At 39.5% G+C, this 25,090-nt stretch overlaps 1 protein-coding gene across 1 annotated transcript in view; it reads right to left on the reverse strand.

Annotated features, from left to right (window-relative positions):
* Window positions 1-23,621, reverse strand: part of LRP1B (LDL receptor related protein 1B) — a 271,488-nt gene extending 247,867 nt beyond the window's left edge. The window contains exon 1 of the mRNA XM_066323173.1: window positions 23,409-23,621. Within this exon, the coding sequence (XP_066179270.1) occupies window positions 23,409-23,554 (146 nt within the window). The 5' untranslated portion in view covers window positions 23,555-23,621. The remainder of the gene's footprint in view (window positions 1-23,408) is intronic.
* Between the last annotated feature and the right edge of the window lie 1,469 nt (window positions 23,622-25,090).

Raw genomic sequence — 25,090 nt, forward strand, 5'->3', positions numbered from 1 at the left:
CCTACTTTGCATATTACCTGCAATAGAAGTTAATTTACTCTAATCAGCCTGAGGTGAAGGGAGCACAGATTAACTTGAAGCTTTCTTCCCCTTGCTTTGTTTCGACATAATTGTCCTCCTCTGACAGACCCCCAGTGAATAATCTTACAACCTCCAGCACTTCATCATCACTCACATTGCTCAGTGCTCTCTGTGAAGAGGCAGAAGATAGCTTGGGCTGGGACACACAGACACCACCTGCTGCAGAGCACTCATTTCCTTTCTTACCTTATTAAAAGATCTGCTCCTGGTCTTTTCACTTTTTTTTTTTTTTTTTTTTTTTTTTTTTTTTCCCCAAAAGAGGGAAGACTGAAGAGCAGTAAGGATACTACTTTATATTCCTTAAAAGCTGCTCCTGTGTTCAGCAAGCAGTAATTGCTCGATTCAACCTGATTCTTGGTGGTACCTGCCAAGGGAGGTGCTTCCTTGTCAAAGCATAATGGGGAGACAGCAGCAGTGACAATCAGCACAGCACATCAGATGGTGCCTCGATGCCTGTGAAACCTGCACCAATAAAAAGGATAAACCCCTGGGATCCAGGGCTTTTTGGAAATCCTGATTGCTTCTCAAGTCACTGAAATCCAGTCCTCATCCCTGTGAAGTCAGACAAGGCCTCACCACACAAGTGATGAACCCCAAGAACTCTGAGCACCACTCAATTATAATGCAAAACTCCATCCTTTCTGCTGTTATTTGGCTCCTTTTTCTAATCTTTCTTTTTAATTTTATTTTCTTCTTCTTAATTAAACTAGTAATTGAGGCTGTGCTATGAGCTGAACTCAATTAAATAAGTCAGAGTATGTTCAACACATGCTCCCAAAACTCTGCCACTCAAAGCCCAGGCTGGAACATCTAATCTGCAAGCATCAGACAGCTGTAAACAGGAAATAAATTGCCATCTGAGCATTGTGCTATTGAACATGTCTAGGAAAAGGCAGCACTTTTCTCAATATCTAAATAACAGCTGAAAATCTAAGGACGGTTCCAAAGGTGAGGAAAAAATTCAATCAAAAAGAAGTATTTACTGGAGAGAGTGGGGCATTTCTTTGGTTTATTGCTTAATGACCCTGCATTAGGAATTTTGGTGTAATATTTTATCAAGCAGGGATTTCAGCATCACATGAAGTTTTCTGGTGAGAGAAATGGTGTTTTCTGGCAGCAGACTGCACCTCAAGGGCTGGGATAAATCTGCTGCTGACTTGATGAGTTCTTCAAATCTCCCTGTACCAACTTCTACACGAGAGAGCCTGGCCCAACATGTCCTTCTGAAACTTCTCTATTACTGTTTAAAACAGAAGAGAGAACAAAATCCATAAAGCCAGGTATGAGAGAGACAAAAAGTTTCTCATCTCTTCTCTAATTAAAATTATTTATTTATATATATTGGCAAAAAAAAGCTTCAAAAAGATAATATTTGATGGCTAAAAACTTATCTGGTGTGTTGGAAGAGTGGAGATACTTGAATCTGGGAGTACCACACATCAAATGAGGTCTCCTGTGGCTGTGGTTTTCCCAAGCTGTTTCCTTTTTCAGGGTAACTGTGAAAGTTCCCAGGTTCACCTCAAAATAGAACAAAAAATTTTGTGCAGGAAAGGAAAAGTTCTCCCTATGACCTTGACTTCTGAAGCACTAAGAGACAGAAATGATTCAACTTTCTTTGTAAACAAACGAACAGACAAAACAAAACAAAACCAAAACCAAAACCAAAACAAACAAAAAAAACCCACCTAATTTTGACACTATAAATCCCAGATATCAAGTTATTCCTCAAAGAAAATGCTCTCCTCATACTTGGGAGTCACCTAAACTGAAGGAGGCAGCTCAGAAGGGCAGTACCTGTGGTGTTTATTTTGTTTTCCTGATTTGTTAAGGATATCCAGCTACCCTCATACCCAGAAACAGATAAGCTGCTTCAAATCAATGCTCAGAACATTTTTAAACTGCACGCCGTCATAATACGTATATGAAAACAACAGCTACTTGTAGAAATAAATAATTGCACATAAAGCTCTTCCATTCTCACAACAGACCACTGGACATCATGAGCTGCTCATTAATCTTTGTTTCAGTTTGAGTGGGAGCACATTCTGTTTGAAGCACAGAGATGGAAGCCATAAGAGCAGAATACACATGTGCTTTATTAGCAGTCGTTTTTCAAACGCATTCTCTAATGTCACGTAGCAAAGTCAGTGAGCCAAGAAAGCTAAGAAATTCTCAGGGTAAAAGGACTGAAAAGGATGATATTATTAAGCCTCTTTTCAGGTTTGCCTAATAGAAATCCCATCACTAATCAGTCATTCATAACAAATACTCATTAATTGTCATCCTTCTCAAAGCACTCAGCAACAGGACGGTATTTTTAGAGGTGGGGAGGTTGAAGTGCAGAGCAGTGAGCTCACAAAACCGACAAGTATAAAAACAGGAAGAAAAAAAATCAGTGTTTTTTTAGCTCCTTCACCTGTGCCTTCCCCATCTGTTTATAGCTGGGTCTTTGCTGAACACCAGGCAGGCAGCGTGCCCGGAGCTCAAACACACCACGGGCGACACAGATCTATCGGCATTTCCTTCTTTGCCAGGTACAGCAAATATTTGCTTTCATTTCCCAAGCCCTGCATTGACATAAAATAATTTATAACTCTATCGAGTATAAATCTCCAAATGACCTTATTTGGCTCCCGCAGAATGAAGCTGATGTGCTGCAGATGACGAGGAGGATTCTCTGTGCCTGTGACACGCCCCAAGGATTTAGAAACACAAAATGTTTCTAAACACTCTCAGCTCTGTCTTCTGCTGAACTTGTGTCTGGAAAACTTGATAAAAAACTGAGTTTTGGTAAGGTTTAATGAACACCTCTTCTACATTTCTGGTCAAGGTTTTAGGCCCCTGCCACAGGTAATATCACAGAGCCACAGTGGCAGCTGCTGTAATTAAGGCAAGATTTTATCAAAACACTGATGTGGGTTCTTTGGTTTCACCTTTTCCCAGACACATTTCTGTACAAAGGATTCTCTCCAAGGGACTAAGATTTCACAACTGAACAGCCTTGTGCTCCCAAGTCCTTGCTTTAAATTTTGGTGAGATCCTGTTGGTTTTCACAGGCAGGAGCCTTCAAGAACGTGCACTTGCTACAAGAGAAAAATGCACAGTTTCTCTTGTGTTCTCCCACAAAGCCACTGTCACATCACTGGTCATAGAATATATTCCAATAAAAATAATAATATTCCAATTAAATACTTTAATAGGTGTACCAGTTTCCCAAGAGTGTTGAACACTTGTATGATAAAGCTGAAGACTGAGATTGTTCCATTTGCACAAGGTTTCTTTTCTAAATATTGAAATTTCTTTCTATTCATGACCAGGGTAAAAGAAGATTCATTCTAACTTTTTTTTTTTTTTGTCCCTTAAATTCCCATCTTTTCTTCAAGTCTCTTTACCCATCTATTTTTCACACTACTACTTAGTTCTTTAACTAGATATTTATCCTCACCTCCCTGTTTCAGAGCACTGCCCCTTGACTGGAGGCCACAAAGGTTGGGCAGTCTCAGATGTCCCCATTTGAGAAATAAAAGGTTTAATTTATCCACCTTGTTTTTGAGATCTTCGAGTTTGGCATTCAATAAAGAGTAATTGCATCCTCTTGAAAAGAGCTCTTGTTGCACATAGATAAATTCACTGTATTTTAAGCACACAATGAATTTTAAAATGCATATAATGACTTGAAATATTTCTTCATTGCTGTCACAAAACCGTTTACATTTTTTTTCTTTAATCTATCATGACTGTAGGTATAAATCCAGTGATGGAAAATAAGCATTTTCATTTGATTAAGCATTTTGAGCACTGAGTTTGGGGAACATTCACTCGAAGCACAAAATGAGAAATAAAATGACATAATGAAAGGTAAATGTCACCAATCTTATGATTAAAAATACAGTTAGGGAAGACTTAAAACTAATTCTGTGTTTGTTTGAGTTTGTTTTTTGGTTTTTTTTTTTTCCTTTAAAGTGTACCACATGTGCAAATATGCAACACAGACAACTTCACCTACAGAGGCCAGGGCACGGGCAGCACTTCTGAAAAGTGCCCGGCAAAACTCTCCTGGTGCCAACAGAGCTGTTGCTTTATTTATTGTGAGGGAGAATAGTGTTAGAAACAGGAAGCTGGAGTTAAAAATCACATAAACCAGAACTGGAACAACCTTCTAAGCCATGTCTAAGCCCAGCAGCAACACAAGAAGGGTTCTCTGCTGGAAATTTTCAAGGGTTTTTTGAAGCCCCTTTTTTTTTTTTTTTTTTTTTTTTTTTTTTTTTTTTTTCTTTTTCTTTTTGCTATTAAATGAATGAAGTCATTGCAGTTGGCTGAGTTTTCATAAGATGTTCTACTTAGGAAAATAATATATAGCCACAGACAAGACAAAATCTGTATCTGCAGGAAACCAGAACGGTTAGTCAGATTCACCTCCCGGAGAAAACTTCAGCATCTTTCCTTTTTTCCCCTGATTTTATAGCATAATTCCTGTCAAAGCACCTACCACAAACACCAAGAGAAGCTGAAATTTAAACAGTTTGCCTGATAGTGTTTAAAGAATGGGGGGAAGCCGAAAATCCAGGCCATGGACATGCCCCAAAGCTCGAGGGTCAGCTCAGCATCCCCAGCCTGAGCCTGCTCAGCACTTGAGTGTCTTTGACCTGAGGGCACAGGGTTTAAATGATCCTATCTACTTTCACAGAGAGGTAAAAAATACAGAAACAATATATATATAAATATATATTGCTTAAGGAATCCTATTTACTTTTACAGAGAGGTAAAAAAAAATGGAAACTATATATATATATATATATATATATATATATATATATTAATGATCTTATTTATTTACAAGGAGAGGTTAAAAAAAAAAAAAAAAAAAAAAAAAAAAAGGGAAACCACCAGGCTGAGCTCAGCACTGCACACAAAACACCATCAGGGCTCCACTGAGTCCCAGCACTAACCTGCCTAAAGGGGCTGCTGAGCATCCTGAAAGCCAATTTATTTTCCCTTCTCTTCCATATTTCCCATTTCCCTGCATGTAACTTCCCTGAAGATATCTGTCCCAGGACTGCTAGTTTCAGGAGTCAGGAGTGTTGGTGTGAAACGGGCTGGAGCAGCTCTCATTTCACTCATTTTGGTTGCAAACAAGCAGTGACTGAGGAGTGTTAAGCACAATTTCTTTCCTCCCCAATCTCTCCCGGCCCAAATCGAAACATCTTTCCCCAGAGGTTTGGCACTGACAGTGACAGTCATTACTCCTAATACTGAAAAACAGTATCATCTCCAAAACCTGCAAGATCTCTGCTTAGAAAAGAAAGATTCTGCAATCTTCATCTCGGGCTTTTCTTACCATTTGCAGAAATCCATACTACACTGCAGTGGCTAAAGCTTCCTATCAACACCTGTGGATTTCAAGCTGCAAATTAGGAGCTCTATTTCTCTGCAGTATCACAACAGCAAAATAAAGCACCAGCAGGACACCAGATGTGAAATGGTAGAGTCTGTCTCATCAAGAAAAAATTGGGTCCCATCCAAGAGTAAGGGAAAATCGAAGCTTCTACAATTTGTGCAATTCTGCTCCATGTGAAGTGGCCCATTCATGGCTCCTATTTTCTCTTTGCCTAAACAAAAGTAGGTTGCTTAAATTAAAATGTAATTCAGCCACAGACAGTTAACAAATGGAGATTTGTGTCACAGCACTACAGCAGTTATTTTCTCACCACAAAAATATATTCCTTTCATTTCCCTTTGGGTGTTCAGATTGGTGCACATTTAGGAACACATAATCTGTCTGTGTGACTGTATGTAGGAAGACATTGACTAAAAATGTCATTTAAATAGGATCAGAGCTGCTTTTGAGCTGCTTGGAAGACTGAAAATGTTACCTAGGATTATTTAATACATACACATTTTATAACTGCACATAATTACTTACCTGACAGTAAGACAGAACCTACAACTTCATAAACATAGGAAAGCTGCTGTCACAGCTCTTCTATCTCCACTCTTTCTCCTTCAGCAGCTAGAAAATGGCTAAATTACCTTCCTCATCCATGGCAAACCTAATATGAGTTCTCAAACCCACCACATGCTGAGGAGAAAATACATCCCAGCTGCCCCTGGTTATTATTAGCTGTCATGTTTTTTATTCTAAGAGGTCTGCAAGACTTCATTATCTGATTTTACAGCGGTACTTTACTGGGAACGAGTAAAAGCAGGTCAAGAAGCACAAAGAAGTGGAATTGTGCACCTGGAGAGGAGCAGCCTGGTCATGCTGGAGAGGGCTCTCCAGAGCAGCCCTGGGGGTTCCAACTGCAGCCACCTCACCTCAACACCCGTAAATCACAACCAAACCTGTGCCCTGGGAACCAGCCACACATTGCAGGAATTTACAGGGATGGGCAGGATCACAGCTTTTCTTTTTTTTTTCTAATGCCTGTCTGACACAACCTAAAGATGTTCTTCACACTGAAGCTTTCTCAGCTTTGTTCTTCCTTTGCTTTTTTCTCTTCCTACTTTTTTCCCCAAATAAGTTTGTCCACTCTTTGTATATTTTCATCCCCTCTCACCCAATTTGCTCCTTTTGCACTTTGAATTGTATCTGCTTGTCTGACCCCAGATTATTTTTACTGCCCTCTCTACAACCTGGCATTTCATATTGTCTTTTCCACGGCTGTCCATATTCATTTAAAGCACTAAATTGTACTTTCCCTTCTACAGCTTTCCAATGTGATTCAAAATTGAAGGGAGAAGCAATAGCCTCCAGACATTAAAACCCAACCATTTAACTTGATCATAGAGAAGGCTCTGTAACTGTGAAGTTCACATCTTTTTTTTTTTTTTTTTTTTTTTTTTTTTTTTTATGGTCTCTTTTCCCCTGGAACACCTATGCAGAGAAATATTGTGGCACAATAAAAAACTCATCATTAAGCCCCAGTAGGTGTGAATACGGAGGCAAGCCAAAACATAAATAGATATTTGGCTTTTGGCAAGATAATATTTGGCGTTTAATACATCAAGCAGTAATCTGCATTGTATTTATTCAGCTGAGCATTTAAGGTGCATTTGAATGTGAGAGTGATAAATAGAAAGGAGTTACACAAACTGCAATCAAACTGTGTGCTATTCTAGGCCTCAGAATTACTAAAATGAAAATACAAAGAGAGCAGTATGGGGGACGTTTCTCTAAAGGATGCTTTAGGTAATACCTCTAAGGGTTTATTTGTAGGTGTAATCCTTTTTCTCCCAGTGGAAAGCTGCACCTCTGAGGCAGCTCTTACAAAATCTCACCTATGTGTGGTACAACAGTCTATGTATGAGATTAATTTTCCCATTCACCTTTTACAAACCCTCAAATGCAATCCAAAAATTTCCAAAGCTGACAGGTAACAAGCCAGTTCATCACAAAACTCACAGATCAGGCCAAATTCTTGGGATTGTACCTCATATTTATTCTTGGAGTAATTTTTTTGAGTGTTACACTGTCATTTATCTGCAGTCCAGCCCCAGTACCTGGAATGCAGCTTTGTGTCCCTCCCCAGGACTCCAAGTGTATTAATTGCCAGGTATTTTACATGTTGTTTGTCAAGTGTTTATCTCATTGCCTTCAGGGGACAGGGGTTGAACAGCTGCTGAAGTGTGCAGTCTTTTGTATTGGAAGCAAATAGGTTTGCATTTCTGCCTGGGATTTCAACCCTTATCTATCTGCAGTATAACATTTGCTATTTAGTATATTAGAGGATAATCCATGTTGTATTTGTTTACAAATACCAGTTTGTGCTACTTGGAACATTAAAATCCAGGAACATTTTTTTTTCCTGCAACATAATCAGTTACAGAGGCTGAAAACAGAATTTTCTTGAGATTATTTTGGCAGCAGCTACTCCTCTGGTTTGCTTTCTCTAGCTTATTATGCATTGCACTCAGTCCTACAACCCCTTTTCCATACATTTACTTGAATGAAAATGCCCAAACTTGTTTGTGTGCAACTTTTTAACAAGTGGAGGTTGGAGCCACTGAGGCAAAAGGAAAAGAAATGTCAATTTACACATCAGTATTGTATTTCTCTAAGGAGACAGAAAGGAAACTGGCAGCTGAGTGAAATCCCAGTTTGTCCTTGTCGTGCTAAGGGCACCTGGATTTCTGGAGCTCAGAGCTTTACTCTGCAGGAGCCTAAAGGTCAGACCTGTTGCTGCAGAGGAGGAGCAGGCTGCTGACTGCTCATGGAGATGTGAGACACAGATAAACCCAGGCAGCCAAGCCACTGCCCTGCCCACAAGACACCTTCATGGTCCCCATGACAATGTTTGCCCCACAGGATGTCCGTGACTTCAAGACAGCTGTGGCACTTTAGGCTGTGACTTCTTGCCCCCTCCTGCAACCCTGTTACCTGGTGAGTTTGTTAGGGCTGAGCAATGCAGCTTAACCCAAACACCACAACATGCATTTAAAACTCCGTATTTAAGTGATATAACAGCAGAGCACAGTTTACAAAGAAATGAAGAGAAGCATATTTAAGAGCAGCACATTGGGAGAGATGATTGGAGCTTGCCTGTGAGTGCCTTTGTGATCACTTTGCTATTTTTAATTGTATTCTTGCTATCCTGGAATGCAAGCAAAACTCTACATCAAAATACTAACATTTCATCCGCAGCATCACCTGCTGCCTTCATCTGTTAACGCTGATGCCTTCAAGGTGATACAGCTCATTGGTCTTTGTGCAATAAAATACCCCAAAACAATCAGCAGTAATGATCTCACAGAAGGCAGAGGCACCATCTGACAGAGCCCAGGAAGAGCCACGGGGCACGGGAGGCACTGAGGGTCCTGGCAGGGGAAAGCTGTCAGCAAACACAGAGCACTCACTGCTGGATGTGTTACTGCTCACACTCTGTAACTGGCCCATGATGTTAATTACAATTAGATGTTCGCTGCAGAACTTTATGGCTTGTAGGGACAGATGAATAGAGACTTGATTAACAAGCTACAGATTGAATGGAAATATTTCTGAGGCTGATGTTGACGAATACTACTAATGGAGTTTAGTCAAGTAATATTTCCTGTTGCTAACCGGCAGGAGGGAAGCAGATCATACACAGCCATATCTCTGAGGAGTACATGAGATGAAACAGATGAATATCCTTATCCAGCCCTGTGGTCTGTGTGTGGGCATTTACAGTAATAAATCTCTTGTCAGAAAGCTTCTGCATTCCATCTCTCAGCATCTGTACTTCTGCTACAACAGCCTTATCCTTTATGTGGGGTTTTTTGTTGTTTTTTCTTCCCTTTTTACAGAAGGGTCGAAAGCCAGCTCACACATTATTGTGCTGAGACGTAACTGCTGCCAACTTCACCCTTCTCCAAGCGGTGTAACATTGAGGTGATGACAGACAGGAGTTCACACTCCCCACACTGGCAGCTGTGTCTCTCTGTACCTTCCTGTGTCACTTTAAAAAATGGAAGTGGAAACACAGTAGAAATCATTTTTCTGAAGTTCTGCTGGGCATCAGAAAACCATCTTTTAGAATAATGAACAACGTAACACAAAATATGGGACACATCTTGCTTTGAAAAACAGAAAAAAAGTAAGGGATGGCCAGGAGTATGGAGAAGGGAATTAGACATCCCACTGTTCCAGCTGAAATAGGATGCAGTTAAGTAGGGTGTATAGGAAAAACTGTGTGTAAACTGTGATTTCAACAGAAGCTGAACCATCCCAGTGGCATCCCCTGTGCACAATCCCCCTTTTAATCCCCTCTTTAAAATGATTAGTGACTCATGTACACAGATACAAGACAGGGAGAACCTGGAGCTGCAAGACCACTTCAGCCAAGGAACAAAAAAGGTGAGGCAGTGACAGCTGGAAGGGCACAGACAGAAAAGGAGCAGAACAGGAACAGGAAGAGGAAAATCAACATCATTAAATAACTTTTGATAAGGTAACACTTGACCAGAATCTAGACTCAAGTCAGCTCTATCACAGTGCTAAGGAAAAAACTCCAGAAAATCATCAAGTATTCTACTGAAGTGTTTGCAACAGGAAACACACTTTCCTACTTCGCTTAGTTTTTCAGGGAAATGGAAACCAAAGAGACTACACAGAGAGCAAAATAATCAGAAGTTTGGATGGAGGAGGAGGCGGTGGTGGTGGGGAATATATAAAAAAATAAGTTGTAAGAAGTTGAGTTTCTTAGTCTAGATTAAAGGAAGTCTCTGTTAGTTGTTTTGAAGTAGCTAAAAAGTCATTGCAAGAAGAGAAATAAACTGTTCTTCATGCCAGCTCACAGGAAAATTAGAGACAATAATCTCAAATTGAGAGAGGTAAAGATGCATAGTTCATGCAATCTCCTCTCTGAATGTTACAGATTAGGAAATTTAGACAAAACCTGCTGGCAGAATGTCACAGGCTCATTTATGCTGGCTTCAAAGAATGTGATGAAATAGGAAACTTCTCAATCTCTACCTCTATTCTCTACTCATTTTCCATACAAACTGGACAAGATAGAGCAGGTGTGGATCTGTGTAACTTATCTCCAGGCTGTGAGATAAGTAAGAACGAAACAAAAGTAAGAATGTACATTGAATTGTTACAAGTGGAAATCCAAGCATTCAGATGCTAGCAAGTGTTATGATTCTTGTGTTGCCTGAAATTATCCCATGATATGAGCAATCAAAATTCTTTGATTACATCCATGCTGATTATTATTTCAAAACCTCCTTGGTGCTCTGAGGAGTGACTGCTGCTTCCTTACACGATGTGCTGCCTCACACCCTTCCACAGAGATGCATTTTGTTCAAATCCTGCTCAGAATGCAAAGCTGCTCATTTCCAAACAGGCACTTAACCAGTGTTCACACCTCTGTCTCCAACTGCTTCCCAGACATTAATGAATTCTCCTTCACAAAATCCTCCCAAGCTTAAATGAAGTGAACCTCCCACAGAATTTAAACCACCATTTCAAGCCTACCCAGTAATTATGACTGCTCAACTTAAGCTTGATGTTGCAGAGCCTGAATCTGCCTGTGACACTGAGACATTATATTTTCAAGACCTCATCCCAAATCACAGGCAGTTCAACACAGCCTAAACAGCCATGTCCTCTGCCTTTTACATGGCTGGCTCATAATTTATTTTTTTTTTAATATATATGTATAATTATATTAAAAATATATAAGCAACAGTGTCTTGTAGAATATTGGGCTAAAATAATTCACCGGCAAAAGACAGAAATCCTCTGCTAAGGTCTTGGAAATCATACATAGACACATGTATTATGTAAGCAGCCTCACTTCAGCAACTGAAGAGTCTCAGCTGTTCCCTGAATTGGGTATGACCTGTGGGCATTCAAATCTTTCAAAATAAAGCTGCCAGCATATCGAAAGTTTAAGCACGCGTGCAAATTCCGATCTTAAGATTTCACTTTTGAAAATATTAGAATATGCATCAAGTTTTTTGAAGTCACAGCTGCACGCACCAAAGTATTGTGATCTACTAAAATATTGCTACATTCAGAAAACTCTACGTGGCAAGTAACAGAACAGTAATTTAACAAGGAGATTCATACATAGAAACAAACAAATAAATCCTTGAACTTTCAGAAGGTGCAATGTTCTCACATCAGTAAACCATGTCAGACACTCAGGAATCCAAACAAGAGCTTGGCTTGGTGCAGTCAACCGATTTCTGTTCCAATTTAAATATTTTGGTTAGAGGTCTGATTTTCTGTTTGAAGGCAGTGTAATCCCTGTTGGGAATGCAGTTTGCTTGTTCTCCTCTCCTTCTGCTCAGCCAGAGGAGCTGTGCCAGCAGAAAGCACAGTGTGTTTCTGTTCTGCTGGAGGAGAAGAGCCAAGAGGTGGTGCTGTGCCATTCCAGGGTCTGGAGAAGACTGTCAGCTGAGCCTCGTGTTCACAGAACTTACAAAGCTCTCAGACTGCAAGTGGTGGTTTCTCAGCATGTAAAAAAGGCAGAGAGTTTCAAACACCCTACTATTAATAGGGTATATTCATTTAATATCTGTTGAATAAAGATCCCCGGGTGTTTTGGTTTGAGGTTTGTCGATTTGCTGTCAAATACTAACGAATAAAAATGATCTAAACCAAACTGAAGCAGAGTCAATGAGATTAATTTATACTCGGTGGCCTTTTCCTTGACTTCTCTATGCTAAAAGTTTTAGCATCCTCAGTGAGCTAATTACCCATTGATTCAAAGCAAACAAGTTCTCAAGTGCCAGCCTGGACAGTGCCCAAACTCCTGAATTCTGCTCCTTAGAAACACCAAGACTAAAGCCAACTGCAAATTTTTTGTGTGCACATTAAGGGGTCTGTGTGTGAAAAGGAACCAAGCAGCTCAAGCTAATGGTAATGAGCAAACTTTAAAAGGTGTAGGAGTTTCTATTTACAGAGAATATTCATCTCAGAGATAAAAGAGAGCCAGTGCTCCCACACTTCGAGGACTTTTGCTGGAGTTTTCAGGATGGTAAAGCAGAAATTGTTTCTCCTCCCACTGCAGGTTGACACAGTTGTGTGTTTCAATAGATAACTTCGGACAGTTTATTTAACAGCTCCATGGCTGATCAAACACAGCAAAGAAATTGTGTCAGCGAGCTGCAAACACACATCTCTAAAGAAAAGCTGCTCCTCACCCCCAGTGGCCACGACCAAAGCAGCAATTTGCCTTCTCCACACCACGTGAGAAAGCTCCTTGCGCTGCTTTATGAACACAAAACTAAACTATTGAACTTACAACTGAACCACTCAAATCAAGGCAATTCCTAAAAAGCCAGGACGCAGCCTGTGGGTAGGAACTTTTGCAAGTGTTCCAGGATAATTTTTGGTATCAAAATCCCTTTAAAAACCAATTTTCAGTTCCATTTCCATCAAATCCTCTAAAAAAAAAAAAAAAAATCGAAACCTCCTGGAATTTACATTTGGACCCATTTTCCCCAAAATCTCTCAAATTCCTCCAAGTAGAGAAACAAAACTAAGGGTTACCTTGGTAATGATTCAGCCATGCTTTTAAAATAGCAGCAGTGAAACATTAGTAAATAGAATTATTGACATTTCTTCTTCTCGCACACCATTCCTTCACATTATAAGCTTACAGATCTGCATGCACAAACATCCTGATGTGAACTCCAAGGCTGAACATCCCTTCCAGACAGTCCCAAGTGACAGAGACTCCAACTTTACATCAGTCATGTGTTAAGGTTGCCTCAGATTTGACATTTTTTTCCCTTTATTTACCAGTATCTGCTAATTAAAATTATTTGTCCCATTCTTTCGTTAATAAGAATTAAAATCTACCTTGCAATTCTGCCAGGCTTTTATAGGAATAATATGGATTTTCTCTTCTAGAATAGGTTATCACAGTTGCTGCAAGTTTTACACAGCTCATGAGGTTTTTATATTCTTTTATTTCCTATTAATATCCCCAGATTTCCTCCAGCTTTTCCCCATCTTCCACCAAAAGGGGTCATGTTGCAGCTGAGCTCCAGCAAGGCGTATTCACACCACTGAGCACAGCAACGAGGCCACTGACACGCAAGAAACCTCCAGAAAATAAAAATAAAATTGGAAAATCAATATATACATTTAAAAAAATAGCCATCCATGTAATCAGCCCTGAGAAAACAGCAGTTCCATCAGGATGATATCATCATACTGCTGATGAATTACCTGAATTGACTGAATTCATCATTTCTGTTACTCTGGGTGGTTCTGGTTAATCCAGAGCAAGAGTAATGGACTCAATGATCCTTCTGGGTCCCTTCCAACTTGGAATATTCTATGATTTAGTGTTTTTATGCTTCAAACATGGCATGTACACAGGCAGTTATTTATCTTGTGGGAAGAAGGGAGAGAATGGCGTGACAAGAGCTGGTTGGAAAATTCATGGTTTGCACAATTTTGCACTACTGCAATACCAAGACTCAGTGAAAAACCACAGGAAATACGGGGGCTGCTCTAGGAAAATGGATTTGGAAAACTTTATAACACCATAATCCACTAACATGGGCTTTTTGTTGCTGTTTTCATTTTGTTCTCTTTAAAGAAAAAAAAAAAAAAACAAAAACAAAAAAAAGAAAAAAAAGAAAAAAAAAAAACACAACAAAAAAACCCCACCCAACAAAACCTCTATCAATATCTATATACACATGGATATTTTTAAGTTCAGAGTAATACAAGTACATCTCAAATAAATAAATAATAATAAAAAAAGAGTCCTAAGCAGCTGCATTTTCAGTTCTGCTCTTCCACTCATGCAGTGCTCTAATTCATATCAGAGCCTGTCTTCAACATAAATGACCTTAGAGAAGCTGGTTAGATAATAAGACAATCAGGTAATAAAATTCAAAAAAAAATTAAAATAAAAGGAAACTTCAAATGGACATGAACATAACGTCCATGCATTATGGAGCCTTAAACTCCCATTTATATTCTCATTCAGAAACAAAGTGGCCTCAATTCTCTCCAGCTTAATTGCTTTCAACTTGAGATTTCCATTCCACGTCCACTTCTGAGCGTCCCTCACAAAAAACAAATTCTAACTCGTAGATCTATGGTAATTTCAGTAAAAGAGGAGCATTTTGAGCAGGAGTTTAATTAGGGAAGGACTGAGGGATGTGAGCACAGGCAGCAGAGTGACCACTCCAGTCACAGGGAGGACATTTGTTGGATGAGCTGTGCTTGGCCCCAGCTCACGCAGCTCAGTTTTATTTGTGCTGCTCCTCATGTGCTCAGTGGTTTGCTGAGGCAGGTTTGGTGTTTAGGGCCCAAAAGCACTGGGCAAAGCTGGTTTGGGTGAGGAAGATGCTGTGGTTTGACAGCTCAGTTCTCTGGGAGAGCCTCAGCCTGCTGAGAGGGGCACAACATTGCCTTCGTGCTCCTCTGCACCAAACTGGAGAAGTGAAAGTTTTACTGTCTTCCAAGCTGTTTCTTAAAAAAAAAAAAAAATTCCCTTTCCAAACCACAGCTATCTTGTGATTCCAACAAATGGTTTTGTATTCCCACTGATTTTTATTTTTTTTTTCCATACTTGCTGACACTACTCAAGTATTGTTCGTCTCAGTAGCAATGTATGAAATCCATTATTGGGCACATGCTGCACAAGAAAAAAGGCTGACTTCAGTTCATGCTTCATGAGTATTACTCTAGTTAGCTTTTTATTCTCCAGGCAATATTGCTGTAATACCAAGTCTCAGAACATCAGCTCTGAACTATTCTAATAACATTGCCAGTGTTCCCTTTGCCAGCTCTTTCCCAAAGGATTATTATCAAAAAATACATCCTCAGTCACTGCCATCAGTACCTGGTTTTTCTCTGAATGCAACTTGGTTTGGGCACCAAACACAGCTCACCTTCAGGGTATATGCAGAAGCATATTAATTCTACTCATCCATTTTTACTTCCAGCAATGTTTGATTAATGAAAAGGTATGCACAAGAGCAAACCCACATCATCACTTGAGAATATGCATGAACCAAACCTGTTCAAGCCTGTTTTATTTTTATTGTTTGGGTTATAGTTGTCCCTTTGATCCAGACCAATAACCTGACATTTTTCATGAGTTCCTTTTTAATGCAGTTTGGTCACATGCTTGGGATTTTAATTCCTTCAGTTTTGTCAGTGACTCTGAGTCCTTTCCACTGAACTAGCTGACTTTTTCATCCAAGCTCATTTCTTTGCATGTTCAAAAATCAAATTGCATTTATTTATTTACGTTTTAGTTTGCTGGGAAAAAAAGAACCATAATTTCTCCTATCTTCTGCTTGACCATGGATGCAGAATGGTCATATCAGATTTTGGGCAGGAGAGCAGATGTGACAATATCCCTTTGTTTCTTTTTCTTACCAAGAGCAGCAGCCACAAGGTTTCTCAGTGAGCAGACCTGTGCTGCTGCACTGGGATTGAAGTTTCAAGGGAGAAAAGATCCAGGGGGAAATGCAAAGGGGAAAGAGTTTTGTGTCTCAGTTTAGTTACAACAATTAAAATTAAAAGATGGAATAGCACAGAAAAGGAAGCAGTTTTGTAAAACCTGAGATCAGACAAAAAAAAAAAATCTTCTTTTCATAATTTTCTAGCAAGCATTTGTGCTACAGGGATGATAAAAAAGTAGAAATAGTTTTAAAAGAGTGTTTTTGGATTTTTTTTTGTCTGATTAGGTATTTTTTGCTTCTCTCATCTTATTTGGCTCTATTACACCCTCTCTAACTGTCCACAGCCTGAAAGAGGTTGTGGAGAGGGGGAATGAGCAAGAAAACATAAATTCTTAATGCAAACTTTCATATTATGATTAGTTACTACAAAGTTTTTTGTGTTTTGAGGGTTTTTGAGGTTTTTAATGAAGAAGATTCCTTTTCAGGTCATCTTTAAAACTTTTTTGAAGTGAGTGGGTCTTATATGTATCTTACAGCTCTTTGAAAATCTTTGTGACAAGAAAAGAAACTGAGCTCTTTTAATAATGGCATGTTATTAAACCACTAATGATTTGGCTGTTTAAAAGTGGGCTTTAATGATTATAAGTCTCCTCTTTGATCAGCAGAAAATAGTGACTAATCTAAGAGGGAAAAAAAAAAAAACCCAAAGTTTTAAGACTCAGAATCTCTCCTAAGCCTAGTGGCTGCTATAAAAGCTCAAAGGCAAGAGAGTAAAAAGAGAATAAAACAGGCAGCAGACAATAAGTGCAGATGGTTTATTTTTACCCTGAAATACTCCCCTGTCTAAATAACAATGAAGAAAATACAGGAAAAAAAAAAAAAAAAAAAAACCAACCTATGGTTTGACCTCCCCTTTTTGAATTTCTGCTTTTCCTCCACTGCAAGAATTTTCAGCTCCTCACTGATACCTCCAGGCAAAGAGGAGGTAAATGCAAACTCTGTTCATTGTGACTGATACAAATTGCATTTATGGTTCAATTATAATTTTTCTTTCTAAGACATAGGTACAGAAAGAGAAGAAAAGCAAAATCACTGTCGATAACTTTGTTTCAGAAAGGTCTCTCTCCATGCCTCACCAGCTGATTTGCTCTTTGCTGGCTGTTGTGGGTGAAATCCTATTAATGAAGGATTTCAGGGCTGGCCTCAGTGTCCTGGGTTGTAGTTTAGGATGTATTCTATCACCATCTTCAGTCAATGGCCCATCAATGCCTTGCCCATGACTCACAGATAACTCCCTGCAGGGGTTATCTCTCTTTAATGGGCCATCAAGGACCTCCTGTATCACTCATCATCCCATTGTGAGATGCTCCACCCACGGGGAGGAGCCAAGCATTCTCACCTGGATATAAGCTGGGATTTGGGACAGTAGAAGCAGCCCTCACTCACTGGATTCCCAGAGTTATCGGACCTTTCTACGGGATCACTGCTTCAGGAAGACCACCTTGTCTGGACTGTTTCCATCACCCTGCTCAGGTTGTATTCTGACTCTGTCAGTGTTTTTTCTTTTTGTATTGTTGCATTTATTTTATTTATTTTATTTTCCTTTTCTTCTCATTAAATTTTATTTCTGACTTAGAGCCTCTCACTTGGTTTGTTTTCAAACCACAACACTCGGGTTCTGTCCCATCAAACATTCCATCAGCGACCTCACCCATGTTTTGTCCAAAATGCCACCAAGCAGGACAGCTCTTACATGTCTACCCATGATGCCAAACAGGCTGAGCGGTCAGCCCAAAACTCTTTAGATCTTCAATCTCTCTGACTCACTGAGGGCTGTTTTCCATCCTCTGGGATGGCTTTTCCATACCCCAGGCACCATCTCCTGTGAATGGCTCTCTAATAAGGAAAACTTTTCATTCGATGATGTGCAAAACTTTTCCCATTCCCTTTGATTTTTAGTGAGAAGTGCTCAGTGGACCTTACATGGCATTTTTATCTGACCAAGGAAAGCAAACATCCCACGAGGATGATCACACACAGCTTGAGAAAGAGCATTTGCAACAGCATTTAAACACCCTGGATGACAACAGGGCTCACATGATCAACCCCCAGTTTTCTCCTCTTACCTCTACAAGATTTCAGAGGTAGAATAAATTCAAAACTAAAAATAAATAAAAATACTAAAAAAGAAAACGAAAAACAAAAAAATTAAATGTTTATTATGATTTTTCTTCTAGGTCTCTCAAATATGGTATTTTACAGCTGCTCTTCAACTCTGTTCTTATATAGAAGGCTGAATTTCAATATGTCTTTGTACCCCCTTGCCTCCTCCTATTTTCTGAAATTTTAGACTGAGGCAAATTTCCCTATTGTGTTTCACACAATGACATTATGTATTTTTAATTACCACTATTATTTTCATACTGTGGCCTTGATTTGAGCCACAGAAGAACTCAGTGATTAGCATCTTCAGAATCAAAGAGGAAGTCCACAGAAAAACATTTTTATATTTTTTCCTTGGAACCAATTTCTGAGATGATGAAGTAGATACCTTCAGCCATTAATTCTTGTTTCCCTTGTTCCCCTTCATGAATCCCAGAGCTATCAACTGATTCTTAAAATGCAACTTAAAATGCAATAGAGTATATATATATATATATATATTCTTTTTTTTTTTTTTTTTGGTGTTATGCATTTGTTTGTTTTGTTCCTGACTCACTAATGTTACTAAGAAATGGTACATAACACTCATTAAAAACTGTTGTTCTTCAAGCATCATCATAACACAATCTCTTCTTTACATAGCTTGTGTGGAAGAAATAAGTGGAGCCTGTGGGGTTTTTGGGGGTTTTTTTGTATTTCTACACCACAGCAGAAGGAAAAGCCGATTAAAAGATTTATTCAAATATTTACATGACACACTGTTTCAGTATTAAAATGTGAGCTTGTTCCTTTTGCAAATCTCTTTACAAGTCTTTTCTCCCCTTTCTTCCTAATGCAACTCCTAAATGGCAGCCACAAGTTTCAGTGACTGCAGCCTGTAGTTGCGCATCCCCTCTGGTTCTTCCCTTCACTCTCAATCCACTTTTATCAGCCTCCCGTGTGCACTGGCAGCCCAGAAAGCCACCCAGGTCCTGCCTGCATCACAAGAAGAGTGGGCAGGACAAAGTGAGACCCCATCTGCAGAGCTGCTGCCAGCCCTGGGATCCTGGAAGGACATGGAGGTGCTGGAGCGAATCCAGAGAAGGTCATAGAGATGCTCCCAGGACTGGAGCCAGGCTGGGAGAGCTGGGGGTGTTCAGTGTGGAAAAGGGAAGGCTCTGGGGAGACCTCAGAGCCCCTTCCAGGGCCTAAAGGGGCTCCAGGAGAGGGACTGGGGACAAGGGGAAATGGCTTCAAGCAGAGGAAGGGCAGGGTCACATGGGATCTTTGGAAGGAGAGGAGGCCCTGGCACAGGGAAGCTGTGGCTGCCCCATCTCTGGAAGTGTCCAAGGCCAGGCTGGATGGGGCTTGGAGCAACCTGGGATAGTGGAGGGTGTCCCTGCCCATGGCAAGGATTGGAACTGGATGAGTTTTAAGGTCCTTTCCAACCTAAACTATTCTGGAATTCTATGATGGTTCTATGGAGGTTCTCACAGGAGGTGTCTAAGCCATTTCCTTACTCCTGTTACTGCTCCACACCTTTCCACACTGCAGCCTTGCTCTGCACATCCTCTTTGCAATGTCACCCCACGTAACCTCTAGTCTCACATCTCCTTATGTTTGAACAGTTTTGTCAGTGGGTGCCACATCCACGTTTCAAACCTCCTCCCTGAAGTTCATCTTTTTCCATAAGGCTGGGAAATAAAGTAGAAAGTTATGGCTGGCATCCCAAAAAGTATCACAGGCATGGGTACAAGCTGCACATTTCTGGAACCAGGAGCAGCCCCAAGGTTGCAGCCTCATCTGCTCTTCCTTGTCCTCTCCCCATTTTCTGGCGTTCCCAAAGAAATCAGAGAATGGGTACGAGGAGAAATTATGACACCCTGGTATTTATATTACTCCATGTATGTCTGAGCAGTATGACCAGGACTGAAGGGCTGGAAGGGAACTGCAACACATCCCCCTCGCTCCAAGGCATTTTTCTTTGTCAAATGGTGCAGTACATTCTCCATGGCCATTGTGGTGAAGTGGAAGGCAATAATTTACCCTGAACACTGGGGCAATTATGTAGACATATTTACAGAATAAATATGAAGATGTACACAGTTAGCATTCCACAATATTAATTCCTAATGTTCCTGAATGCATTCAAATATCATATAGCCTGAACAGGCATTTTATGCTTCTTATTAAATACAAAGAGATGCAGAGCCATAAAGAAAATAAAATGCTCTGTGTAGAGACATTTAGCTGGTTGTGGCAGAGCTGGGAGAGAACCTAAATCTGATCTATCCTCTTGTGAGTTTTAAATGTGTTACCTTCCCTATCATCAGCGTCCAGTGATCAAAGCCTCATGAATATGCCAATGGAATACTGGCTGGAATAATCTGAAAAACCATTCCCCATGAGCAGAGCACACCTGGACAGAGGATCTCAGTAAACCCACTCTAACTCAGCTTGCATTTGTTTCATGTTGACAGTCAGCAGCACCATCATCAATTTTACACCAGTTTCATGGACCAGCAAAAGTAATCACTTCTGTTCCCTGACCATGGAAGAAAAGAAGTCCCAAATTAAAATTTATCAAAGCTGTGAACTGCAGACATAGGGAGCCAAACATCTTAGTTCCAAAGCATTTGATAGATAATATATTACTGTAAAACAATTTATTCTCCCTCTCTGTTGCCATTTGCCTCTTTATCTCCTACTCTCCCTGTCCCAGCTTTTCTTCAATCCATGTTTCACTGCTGTGTCTGGGCCCTGAAGTGCTCCCAGTGATCAGTGGAGACACATTCTCTGCCCCTGGAAATGCTCTCCTTAACACAGGTCTGACACTTAAAACTGCGCTACTCCTAATGGATTATTAGTTGATGCAAGAGACGAGTGTCAGAACTGCAAAACCCCTCACTGGGTAAGTTATTTGGGGAAGCAGATATTTTTCTGGTGGTTGTGCATTATACATAGTCTGGAATAACCAAAACATCAAACACAGTTTAGATTGATAAAGTGCTGAAATCCTGCCAAAATTACATGCTTAGGTGAGAAACATAACAAACGCGGCTCTTCAAGAGCTGTGTGAATAGCAGAATCTTTCTTCTCTCAATTCCAAATTCAGTTTTATGAGAATAAACTATGAAAAGTTCTTTCACTCCCTGGATAATATGAAAGAAGCTTAGTAGCTCAAGTTCCATTGTAAGCTCACAGAAAAATATATCAAACCATCACCACTGAACATCTAACAGGACTTGCAGGCAGAGAGATGTAAAATTAACCACACTCAGAAAAGATGCTCCCGAGTGCAGCGAGGGGAACCATTTGGAATGAGCAAGTTTTCCACCATGCCTTGGTTATTTTATGGAAAAAAAGCAGAATTTCTGGTTCATGACACAAGTAAACTCCTCAGACACAGACGTGAACATGCAAGAACAGCAGGGCTTGACCCTGTGCTACTACAGGAAGTTTATCACAGACACAAAGGCTTGGGATCACACTCTGAATTTCTCAGCATTGGAAATGGTCTCCTCTTTGAGAGCAGCAACACATTCAGAGCTCAACTTGCCATATAGGTTTTAATATGGATGCTTTTGTGATTTTTTTAAAGAAAATAAACCCACCAAGTTACCCAGACAGCGATGCCACCCTAAAACACTGACAGCAAGTAAGTCTCAACTACAATCAGCGTGAAAGAGTTAAAAGAAAACAAGAAGGACAGAAAACAAAAGGAAAAAAAAAAAGGATCCATTTTTTAAATAGCCAGAATGCTTTTTCATTATCTGTTGGTATTCTGGATCAAAACCCAATCAAAAAGTAACATAAGTAATATATAAATTGGGGTTTAGCAGTTATAATGTACGTTAAGTATCCAATTAAAAGAACAACATACATCAGATAATTAATACAAATGCCAAAAAAACCCACCCCAGTAATGAAATACCTGCTGAACTGCAATACATGTATTCTCAGAAAATTTTCCACACAGTGTTTTCACCCAAAAATAAATAGAGATTGCTTAATAAGAATCACACTGTAAAATATCATGATCTTCCCTCTCCCTGAAGCAGCCACTCTTCACCTGGCACATGGCACTGAGCAGGTGACTGAGCAGGAGTGGTTTGCAGCCAGCAGAAAACAATTGGAGGAAAAGTCTCTCATTTTTCTGTCCCTCCTCACAAAACCAAAGGCTTGGGTTACAATTCCTACATTCCTTGACAGATAAGATTAGCTAATGGCAAGCTTTGGCTTCATCCAGTAAATTCAGAATGTACAAGTAAAAGCATAGAAAAAAGACTGCTGTCAGCAAATTTGAAAGCTTCAAGTTCCTTCAGATCAGAACTTGCAGAAAATCAATTTCTACATGAATTTTTATTTTTCTTTCAGAACAGCTCTGCAGTCAGATCAAGTCAAGCTTACCATCTGCTGCAGAGAGAAATACAGCTACACTCAAGATCACATTATCAAACTTCTTTGTAAACTTTACATGCAAGCTGTTCCTGTCAGCATTGAAGTCATTGTGATAATGCTCCTTAATATTCGTTCAGGCTTTAAATAAAGACTGACAAAAGTCCACATATGGATGACAAGCTGTTCTACTGTAAATATTTTTGTATTTGTTGAGAAGGGGCTTATGGCAGTTTAGGACATATTCCATCAGGGATTTTGGTCTGAACTTCTTACTGACAAATAAAACCAAGATAAAATCCTTATTCAAAACTCCTCAACAAAAAATAGTTTTAAATTAACTTGATCCTATTCCTACTCCTATTTAGTTATGCTTTTACATCATGGTTGCTTAAAAACTTTTCTCAGCTTGTGTGTGTGATAGAATAGAAGACATTTAGTACTCTGTATTTTAAGCGAGGCTTAATTCCCAACTGGCACTGAATGTAACTATCTACGGAAGAGAAAAATCAAATACAGTGTAACTTTATCATTAGAGCTGACTCTCAGCACAGTAAAAATTCTTCCACTTTCTTTGTGTAAATAAACTCATTAAACTCATTTCCAACAGTCCTGTAAATGAGGGGATACGCCAAAAAAATCCTTCAAAAAATTCCTTTCCCACATCCTCCAGTTAGAAACACTACTTACAGAAAAGCAAACGTTGTGACAAGTAGGGATTAAATTGCTTTTCCAGTTTTGATTCCATTTTGAGAAGTCACAGGGCACAGGCTGCAATAATTATTCAGTATAGCAACTATGCAAGGCACTCAATGCAGCAAAGAAAAACCAGTTATTAAAACACCTGCACGAAACAGGTACATCACAAACACACTGAAAAACAATCGTGCACAAACAATCCCAGAGCAAAGAGAGAGCCTTACCCTGCTGTTGGATCAACAGCTATGGCCTTGGGGTTGTTGAGATCCAGCTCGATGAGGGTCACACACACTGACCCATTCTGGCTGCAAACGAAGATCCTGTCGCTGACATCATCCACAAAGTAAAAATTCCCCGTGATCCAGTCCATTGCTATTTGCTGTACGTCTGTAAAAATTAAAAAAAAAAAAAGAAAAAAAAATGAGAAGAAAAGAAAGAAAAAAAGGAGCTCAGGAGTGCAGTTTCAATCCAAGGAAGCAACTGCTGCCTGCTCTGCCAGCAAATGCTCCTCTGACTTAAAGAGCTCCAGCTGCTTTACATCGATTGTATGGTTTCTAATTCTCAATACACAAATAGGGGTTGGGGAGAATTCTTCCATTTTAACTACAGACATCTGATTGCAGCCTCAGTGGTATGAAAGATCCATGTTTTTTTTTGAGCTCCGTTAAATATTTTTAAGCCTGTCATTGTGATTTTATTCAAGGTATCCTCAGAAGCAATACCCCTGAGTGATGGTGCACCTGTGAAACACTGATGGTCCCATCAGTGGATGGGGGAAGGAAGCTCTGAAGCCCCTCAGAATCTGAATTTAATGCTCTAGAGTGTCTCTTAGACCCTGGGGATGGGATATTGGTGAGGGGTAAAAGAGTTTGTTGGTTATATTTGAAGGGGACTAAAAGCAGACCAGAAATATTTAACAGAAATAAAAAGAAATGTGATATGCATGTCTAAAACCACCTCATCTATGCATTGATTTTCATTTTAAACACTTTTTTCTTGTAGTTCCGGGGTATCTGGATGCTGCCAGATTTCTAATAACTGCCACAGGAAGTGGCATTGAAATAAATTTTTTTGTGATAATATAAAGACTTTCACTAACGATCAAGTTTTCCTTCTCAGGACACTGTGGCAGCTTCACAGCACCCAAACACAGCTGCTCCCTCAGTTCTTTTCCTTGTGGGATCCTGGAACCACACTCTGTAAATGCCTTATAAACCCTCCATTTCTCTTATAAATCAAATGACCTGCCCATACACCATCTTGTTATATTAAGCTAAAGTACAGAGAAGTACAAAGAACATAACTTTATCAATTTTATTTAACTAAGATTTCTTTTCTTCCTCTTGTTATTGACAGTACTGTATTGATACCACTCTGTAGGACAGATTTAGTTATTCTTTAATAAAGAACACCTCAATTAACAGAAAAATATTTCCTGCTAAATGTTTTCAATAATTAATACCAATGATTTTTGATTTAAAAAAAATAAATATGTTCATTTTATTACAATGCTCTCAAAATAGTGCTAACATAAGCTGAGATTCTGTCATGATGAGAGAAGCCAGATGTGCTAAAATATCATTACACATAGTAGCTTTTCTCTTTTAACTTTTAGTTTTCTCAATGTTAATAATCCTTCAGATGGGGAATTTTTAGGTTTGCTTTCCACAATACAATAAAGAAATTGTTGCCCCATCATACCCATGCTGCACTGGAGAGTAGTAAGTAAACCTGACTGAACAAAAATTGTATTCATTAAGTTTTTGATGATAACTCAGGCATTTGAGCCTTGTACTTGCCTAAAACAGACATGGAAGCTCATTTGTTGTCCTTCAAAGTGCAGGTAACTGAAATAAGATTTACTCCGTGAAATCCCAGGAACACCAACTGTGTCCCACCTCAGCCA

The sequence above is a fragment of the Sylvia atricapilla genome, chromosome 7 (genome assembly GCF_009819655.1).
Source record: "Sylvia atricapilla isolate bSylAtr1 chromosome 7, bSylAtr1.pri, whole genome shotgun sequence".
In the NCBI taxonomy this organism is placed as follows: Eukaryota; Metazoa; Chordata; class Aves; order Passeriformes; family Sylviidae; genus Sylvia; species Sylvia atricapilla.